The sequence below is a fragment of the Gossypium raimondii genome, chromosome 5 (genome assembly GCF_025698545.1).
Source record: "Gossypium raimondii isolate GPD5lz chromosome 5, ASM2569854v1, whole genome shotgun sequence".
NCBI classification, from domain to species: domain Eukaryota; kingdom Viridiplantae; phylum Streptophyta; class Magnoliopsida; order Malvales; family Malvaceae; genus Gossypium; species Gossypium raimondii.
Genome location: NC_068569.1, coordinates 17,233,183 through 17,242,299, shown reverse-complemented (window position 1 = coordinate 17,242,299; position 9,117 = coordinate 17,233,183). Strand labels below are relative to the sequence as shown.

Here is a 9,117-nt window from a genome sequence, read left to right as displayed (position 1 = left end):
TCTTTTAATATTAATGAATCGTATTAATTCTTAACAAACATATTTATTGAAATAAAGTTTGAAGCGATTAGTTAAGTGTTCAACGGAAATGACTACTTTTACCAATATGTTATTCCATTGTAAACACCTAATTTAGACTAGTACCTACAATTTGAACTTGCTTCAAAATAACTCATGGGCTATAAATTTCTATTTCCGACATGATTAGTTGGATCTAAAATTTAGTAGTTAACCGGTACTTTAGAATTAAAACAAAATTTATTTCTTCCTAAATTTTAAAAGGTTTTAAAACAAATTAAGTTGGATTTCGATTTGATTTTTGTTTTAATTAAATTAAGATAAAATTTAATTTGTTTCTAAAATAATTTTGGTTTTGATTAGGTTAAGAACAATATCAAATTGTTTCTAATTTAATTTAATTAATTTCTTAAAATTTGGGCATAAAGTAGGTGGATATTTAGGTATCCTGGGTCTTTAAAAATTTAATAAAAATAAATATTTTTTGAAATTTTATTTTATTTTAAAAACTATTTGATAAATTAAAAATCCAAATTATTTTTTTAAAGAGCCAAATTAATTTTTAAAGTAGAAGTCAGTTTTACCAAACCAAATATTTTTTACTAATTTGTAACGCCCAAAACAGTCCTAAAGTGGTAGCAATTTTGAGCCCAAACAACTTGCAGCCCAATTTGTGTTAAAGCCTGACTTATTTCTAATTTGGAGTCAACTTTGTTTTTTAAATCCAATCAAGCCCAAGGTATTTGAGTCAAAAGCCCAAATGCAAGATTAAGCCCAAAGTTCAGGCCATTCCCATTTTCCAGTTATTCTCGGCCTATTTCTAGTTTTTTTATCAGAGCCCAAAAACTTAAAAAAGATTTTAAGGAATGGTTAATGGTTAGAAACCCTAATTTTTTAACACAGCATGGTGTGAACATGAGGGCAATGGCCAGGCCCCTGATACTATCGAATTCAAGCAATACAATCAGTACCAAATGCAGCACAATGGATTAAAATTGAGAAAAACAGTTTTGAAAAGAAATTTATGGTAAAAACAAATCAAAACAACAAATAACACATGAGTAAGCAAAAATATATTAAATGTTAATAAGGGATTAAGAATCAATACAAAACCTGAAAAAAAAAAACAAAGAAAGAAGTTACTCACTGTCAATAAAAAAAGAGAAAAAACTAAGAAAAGCAGAGAGCCCTTTTGATTGGCCGCCAAAGGTAGACCTTTGGCCTCCCTTTTTACCATTTTCTTTTCTAATTCTCGTTTGCATGCATGAAAGCATGAAAAAGGGTGAGCCTCGATGACAGTGGCCTCATCGGACCTCTTGTCCTCAACCACCAAAGCGTTAGGAACCCTTTTCCTCTTCCCTTGCTTTTTTTTTCTCTTCTTTTAAAGTAGGGACCAAGGAGGCTAGATGAGGCCCTACCATTGGGTGCATAACCTTAGCTACTAGTGTTATGGGATAAAAATTTAGTCTTGCAACTTGTGTGATCTTAGGCGATTTCTGAGTTTCAAAATTGCCTAAATCAACTTAACTCTTGCAAAAGTTAGAGTTCTCATTAGAAATTCTCCAAGACATCAAAAATGAGACGAAAGTAACTCAAAACGAAAGAGTAACGAAAAAATAGAAGAACCCTAAATGATTTAAACTCTATACATCTTTATCCCTAAGAAATTACATTAATTACCTTGGTAACTCTAGTTTTACTGGAGTGTTTCACTCGACCGCCAAGGCTTCAAGTAGATGGACTTCATCATATGTTCCACGAGTCAGGCCAATCCAAACGGGTCAAATGAGCCCCATTTAATTAGTTGACCTTCATTGGACGTTTTGTGCGCAATGGTCACGGGCTTTGATCCACTACTTGTGACATTCTCCTCCATCCATTCTCGGGATGCCCTCGTCGCGTCTTAGAATGACACTAGTTTGACTCATCTCGAAACGATTTTGATGCCTTGGCTGATTCCCAACTAGTCTCTCTGTCAGGTAGTTCCACTCCTCGAAAAATTTGCCTCAGTTTATATATTCGTTGTCGCCTAAATCGAAATGTATTTCTCTATTGTACATCTTGATCATAAGAGGCTATCACTCTAATTACTTGCCCCCTATTGTGGCTTACCTCGATCGAGATCTTCTTGATCCACACAAAAACCTTGAGTATTGTCGTTGACTCTAGTTTGTAAGCCCCTCGGCTTACTCGCTCCAAAACTCTAAAAAGGCCCCTATGTCTTTGCCAAGTCAACTATAAGTCATAAGGTAAAACACTAGATAAGTGTCTGAGATGTACCTTACTAGTGGTATTTACTCGATCCAACTACCCAACTTGCATCATTAATTTTCTCACAAAGTCTGATGCACAACCACCTCTCTTATATATGGTAGCCCCAATGATGACTCAATAAGTTTCATATTGGTTTGCAACACCTCTAGCATTTCTAGGAGGTCTACTTAATGTTGGATTCAGCGCCCTAATTGTTGTATTTTCGTCTATGTACACTTGTAATTTTTTCAAATAAATTGGTTAATAAAATAATTCATGGATTACATTAATATACTTTGTATAATTGTCCTCGTGTGATTTTTGCATGCAAAGTAAAATAGAAGTAAATGTTACTCACTAGTTATCTAATGTTTAATTGATACTAAGCAGTAATACGGAAATACAACTTGTATTAGTAGACGAACCTAAACCTGTCCTTAGTCTAATCGGAAATAAGCAAACTGATCGAAAGACAAATATGTCGCCTACCAAGTCCAATTGGGGAGATGCTTTATCTTGGCATTAGAGAAAATGATTCATAGAAGATAAAAATATAGATGTGAATGACTGGACCCAAGAAGAATAGATCTTAAATCTGTTTATGGATTTGATAACTTGTGACGTTCATAGTTTGACATACCTAAATCTTGAGTGAATGACAGACTATGTATGTGTGACTCATATCTTTGATGTAAATAAAAGTCTGAGTTAAAATACATAAGGAACCGAAAGTTGGTGCTTTGGGTATACGACTTCTACAATATGTAGCGTCATTCACAACAGTTAAATTCATAGCTCAAGACATGGGTAAATGATATCTTTTCATTAGCATTACATAGTTGATGAAAAGTAAATGTGGCCACGGGTCATTCGTCTTTGTAATGAACGACTTGATTACTATTTGATAGCAATTGACTTTTTATGAAGGCATACCATGAGATAAAATAGGATCATAATGAGAGAACAAATATTATTCTAAAGAGATTAAGGATATCATATTAGGGTAGCACACTTATGATAATGTTATTGGACGAGCACTGATCGAGTGACTTTCGTAAGGGTATGCTGTTGGGGAGAGCTCAGTCACGATACTATATTAGAATGACTTCATGACTAAATGAGTTTATAATTAATAGGCGAAAAGTTGAAACTTAATTATAAATCATTTGAACTTCAATTGCATATGTCCAATTTTGGTCGCTTCGCTAGCTCATTGAAACAAAAAATGCATTGCATGTTGAATCAAATGAGTAGAAATGAATAGAAATGGTGAAAATGAAGAAATGGGTAACATTTGGAAATGATTATCGGTTTCTCCAAAATGAAAATGGAGAAATGGAATTATTTGAAAATGAATATGGTTTTCTCCAAAATGAAATTGAAAATGAAAAATGAAAAAGACATAAAAATGAATTCATGTTATATGTGAACTTTGATTTTGTACAATTTTATATATGAAAATTTGTTTTGATTCAGTTTTCATAAATTAGTAACATAACTATCGATATATAATCATTTTGCATTTATATATTGCGTGCATAAATATTTATAATTATCAAATATAAAAATAAATTGATGTATTTATTTTATTAAATGCGTATAATTGAATAAAATTAAAATTTTATGTATAAATTTGAATAACCATCAAAGTTTTATGCACCAAATCAAAATTTACTTATCAAATTATATATTAAATCAAAGTTAAATATAATTTTGTGGTTTATCCCTTCATTTTCAAAAACCTCATTATATCAGTCATTGTATTTGCCTATAGGGTTAAGAAAGATGTGATCGTTAAAATTACTGTAATACTTTTTATGTTGCAAGTTTTCTCAGAGGTTAAAAGGACTGGTTTATGACATACTGTTAACATCTCATATTCATTACGGGTGTTTTTATTGTGTTGCAATTGAAACCTCCTTGATGTAAGATTCAACTGTTCCTTGTTTCTTTGGCTTTTTCAAAATTGAACTTTTTTTTTTTATAAAAGGACAAAGAAAGAAAGAAAAAAAAGACTATTACTGACTGTCACACTACATTGATCCTCTTCTGGCGTTTTGCGAAATCGTTAATGCCTGTTATTTTTCTTAACTTGCCGGCTGTCCATATCATTTTTTTTCTTAAAAGCCGGTTGGACTTTCTCTCTGCCAATTTGCAGAAGATGTTTGTGGGCTACTTTGAATGGATATATATATTCTGAATTTCAACCCAAGTTTTGGAACGACAGAAACCCTCTTTCCCATGCCTCCTCTAGCAGTTCCTGTCTTAATTTCTGAAAGCTACTGACAAGATATCTTATGTTTAATTTTAAATCTCGGAACATATATTCGAGTTATAGAGCAGCTAAGTGGGATATTAAAGTGCAGAATTGTGGACATAATCTGACTGTTTGAGGACAACACAAGTAGCTGTTGTTTAACAGTGGACTTAAAATTAAAAGTGAATGTGCTATAATATATCTATGATGCTATTTTATGGAAGTAAAGAAAGAAAGAAAAAGGACAAAGAGAGAAGGGATTGACAAGACAAAGAAGGGAAGTGTTGTCGTTTTCCTAAGATCCAAGTTCCTCGCCAAGATATGGCTACAAATTCTGAGGATGGCCCTGGGAAACACCTTCACTTAAAAGATTTTGGAAGGGGTATCCACCAAAAAGAAAAACAAAACAAATTTCTCAATAAATTTCTTCAACCCCAGTAGTATGTATGGATCAGATTCTTGGTAGGTAGCTGTCAGGGATGGGGGTGGTGGGGATGGTGCTTTTTGGGACCCTTTCTTGTTTTTGGTGGAAAATGAAGCTTGTCTTTTGCTAATTTCCATCTGAAAAATATATTTGCCATTTTTGAATCTGGAATAAGCATAGGTTACCAATTTTACCAACCCTACCTTTTAAGCAAGGCTGGCAATCACAGATGTGGAAAATGGTGGGTCTTTTCTTCCTTTCTATCATTTGTTTCAAATTACTGTAACTTAAAATCAGAATATAAGGTTACAAATGATCTTTAAACAGCTCCATCACATGTATTATAGAAGAATCTTTCATTTTAACTCAAATGAGATACTACCAATTTAATACGATATGCTTTTGTAATGGCCTTGTATTGGAATTGGCCTCTGATTAATGGAAAATGTTTAAATGCATAGACACTCTGTCCATCCAAGGACCACTGCTATTTTTATATTAATTTTGTTAAATTTTAAGTTCCCAAAACTAATTATTGTTTTCGTCGTTTCCATGTATTATGTATATAAAACCTTCACATTATTCAGCCAAAACGGTCAAAAGACATGTTGAAGTTTGAACAGCAATTTCTCCGCTCAGCATTGAAAATTTGTTGAGGATCAAGTGGAAAACTATGGTGGGCAGTATATATTACTAGTATGAAATACTAAAATCTACAGTGGATAAACCTCAAGAACTTACATGATGATGTCAAGGAAAGAAACTGGAGAAAAACATCACTGAAAAATAAAATAAATATATACACCAATGACTGAGGAATTTTAATTTATTTTAATGTTTTTCAGAATGTTTCCCACTGCATTGACAGGAACAAATAAAAAAAAAGAGAGAGTAGAATTAAAGATGAAAAGAAAAACAAGAATAAAAGGAAGGTACAAGATCCCTTTGAGATCTAATGCTTTTTTTCTTTTTCTTTTTTTTTTAACAAATTCCTCCCAGTCTTTTCTCTCCAGAGCAGCTGCATGCAGTAGTAGAGACAAAAGCTGTTACAGTTTACCCTTTTTGTCATTCCCAGTTTCCTTCCTGGAAACCACCTGTTTCCAAGAGATTAATACAACACAACTTAGGCATATATAACATCAAATTTCCTCCTTTTTTTACACCGTGGATTGCATTATGTTCTAAATGCCAAAATTTCGCGAGAAAGTGACAGAGTAAGGATTCACCTGAATCTTTTGAACTTGTTTTCCCAGATTTCAAGAAACCAATTTTTTTGTGGAATGCTGATTTCCCCTGAAAAAATGGTGGCATAACTAAGCTTCAATTCAGGATACCATATATAGATATAAACGGAAGATTAGACACAAAAAGGTTTAAACAAAAGGAGATGGTACCTTTATATGTGTACCCGAGAAGCCTTGTGAAAAGTCCAACAAATCTATTGAAGCTTCTTTCCTGCAGTTCTTCTGGTCATACACAAAACAAAATAAATAAAAATACCATAATTACTCAATACAGTAAGAACATTGTACTCAGGATGTGGAACTTGCCTTGGAAAAGCTTATTACAGGGGAACTGGCAGTGTCATCAAGATAAGAATGCTGTTGATTGCTACCATGTTCTTTGATTTTCTTTTTATTTTTGCTGCTTTTCTTAGCTGGTTCAGGGGGTGCGGGAGTAGAACAGAAGCACCCATTTTCATCAAGGCATTCCTCGTAATCTTGGCAATAATGTCTTGGGCCAGAAGATGCATCCGACACCATGGATAAGTCCTGCTCCTCATCTTCAACCCGGAAGCTCCTACTAAACTTTTGACACCTTTTTTGAGAATATGAGGATTGATCTAAGTATAAAGTCCAACCAGATTCACAACCACTACCACATTGTGAAGCTGACATATTCATTTTTTACCCACGCTCGTTTCTCAAATGAAACTGCAACCCCTCGTGTTTGAGAAAAAAGATGAATAAAGGAAATGAATTCGTTATAGGAACAATGAAAAAAAAAAGAAAAAGAAAACCCTCTCTCTTTTTTTCTCTCTTGGATTTCCACATTCATGCAAACTCTTGAAGCTGTTGTGTTTATAAACAGAATGGAAAAAGAGGGTACAGCGGGATAAAACCAAACGAATCGCACTCAAATCCTAGACTCCTTTTTGTCCTTTCTTCGACCCTCTCTCCCTCTTGTTTTTTTCTTATGTAAATCAATCAAATTTGCCAGTTGGCTTAGCGAGAGAGAGAGAGAGAGGGGGATGAAAGCAATTGGTAACAATGATGATAAGGGAAGCGGTTACCAATTCATGTATAAATGTAGTAATACAGCAGCCTGTACAAACGATGGAGCTGTCCTTCCAATAAGAAGTGGAAAAGGTGGAGGTATTTTACTGCTCCTTTAATAGCCCCATTATGCCTTCGTTTTCCTGCATGCCTTTGGTTAGGTTGGAAGTGATAGATTGGCTTCAAACAGGGTAATATCACTTGAAAAGAATGTTACAAGCTGGACACTTAAATAGACAATAATGGAAACAGTTCCATTTAAAAGAGATTAGTGAATTATTAAACAGGGTATTGCATTGTCAAGACAAAACTCTCTTATGTCTTTAATACTCTATTTACTGTCAAGATTCTCTAAATGGGACCCTTTTTTTCTTGTTAAGAAAAACAAATCTTTTCATCTTCTTCACTAACTAGATTCTTAAATGAACCATCATTTAGAGTTTGGGATGAGATTTTTGTTGGGGTTTTTATTCATAATGTAAAGATGATCCTACACTCTAATTTGTTTAAACCAAGTACACCAAACGTGAAACGGGCAGACATGCATGTCCCCTTGCTGAGTTGTAGCAGACTCATTTTTGTAGTAACCTATACATTACTGTAAACTGATTAATTTTCCATTTTCTCTTCACAACTGATTATTTTATCTATATATTTTTTCCTGTGCTACCATTGAAATATAAAGTTAGAAATTGGAATGCATTAAAATGGTGGGGTCTTGAGCGAACCCCATAAATGCTAGATCATTGCAATGTATCCGGCATCTGAAGAATATGTATTGCGGAAGGTAAATTTCTTCTAGAAGTATATGCAAATGCAGAAAAGCCTCCTTTGGTTTGAGGAAACTGTAGAGACTATAATTTAAGCAAATGGCTAGCTGTACTTTTTACACTTCCAATTGAGAGAGACTTACACCTTCAAAGATGATTGGGAGATGAAAAAAAGAAAAGAAGAAAGTCAAGATCTATTGATGCTTTGATATTTGATGAGTGCACACTATAAACTCAACTTTTCCTTGTTCACCCTGTTCTAATTCACATGGGGGGCTTTTAATCACTCATTTTTTCCTGAAAGTCATTGACTATTCGTACTGAAAAACTCTGAAACACCACTCACTTGTGAGACTCGGTCCTTAAGATTGAAAAGACCTGTAAGTCTTCTTTGGTGTTCAACATTTTGAAACTTGGGTGATTGACAATGATTTTAAGTCTGTTAATAGATTGAATCCGGGATTCCTCAACTAGTAAACTTTCTTAACGATTCGAGTTGAGTGCCCCGGCCGTCACATCGAAAGCTTGTTCAATATTTTGCTTAATCATCGGCACGATAAATGAAACAGTTTCTGGTAGGAGTGGGAGAAACCTACAATGATGTAATATAATCTGACCCAAGCATGTTAGTGATGATGGACTGAATATTATTCAGATATATGTTGTTTAAGAACAATATCTTCTCCGTTTTAAGGTAGAAAATCCACCCTAGTACATTCAAAATAGCTGTTCTTGGGCCCTACTAATAATGTTGAATCCTCATGGTGACCACTGATGCAATGGCAAAACGATACACTGATATCATACTGTTAAACCCACGTACGACTTCGTTTATAGTTCTTATCCCACTGTTATTTTTTATAACAGACACAATAATTTCCTGCAGATCTCATTACATTGTTAAAGCTAGCCTAGATTTCCCTTCTATACCATTCGTGCATTGGTTTAAAGCAAACCATGTAGCCAGTTTGCCCTCCACAAAAAAACTGTATACGTTAAACCAGAAACTGGGATTCAGCTTTTTTAAAGGGGAAACTGAAAATATTTGTTTAAATTTGAACTCCTCAGAATCTCGGATTATGAAAACAAATGACAGAAATCATTGGCCCTTAAATTAGG

General features: G+C 33.8%; 1 protein-coding gene across 2 annotated transcripts; it reads right to left on the bottom strand.

Annotated features, from left to right (window-relative positions):
- Nucleotides 1-5,752: 5,752 nt before the first annotated feature.
- LOC105771274 (hypothetical protein) lies at nt 5,753-7,187 on the bottom strand. Of its 2 annotated transcripts, none has more exons than XM_052630942.1 (4): nt 6,503-7,187; nt 6,347-6,407; nt 6,179-6,245; nt 5,753-6,046 (listed from the first exon to the last, which is right to left on the bottom strand). In XM_052630942.1, the coding sequence occupies exons 1-4, from the start codon at nt 6,854-6,856 to the stop codon at nt 5,905-5,907; spliced, it is 624 nt and encodes a 207-aa protein (XP_052486902.1). In that variant the 5' UTR covers nt 6,857-7,187; the 3' UTR covers nt 5,753-5,904. The 2 variants fall into 2 exon arrangements, with proteins under 2 accessions (XP_052486902.1, XP_012448147.1); XM_012592693.2 differs by having other exon boundaries at nt 6,347-6,418; nt 6,503-7,175.
- Between the last annotated feature and the right edge of the window lie 1,930 nt (nt 7,188-9,117).

What these genes read in the sequence shown, in the direction of transcription:
- LOC105771274 (XM_052630942.1), bottom strand. Translation starts at nt 6,856, where the DNA reads ATGAATATGTCAGCTTCACAATGTGGTAGTGGTTGTGAATCTGGTTGG. An exon ending in CTGTAATAAGCTTTTCCAAG is followed by an intron (nt 6,408 to 6,502) that starts GCAAGTTCCACA and finishes GAAGAACTGCAG; the next exon opens with GAAAGAAGCTTCAATAGATT. An exon ending in TCTCGGGTACACATATAAAG is followed by an intron (nt 6,246 to 6,346) that starts GTACCATCTCCT and finishes CCATTTTTTCAG; the next exon opens with GGGAAATCAGCATTCCACAA.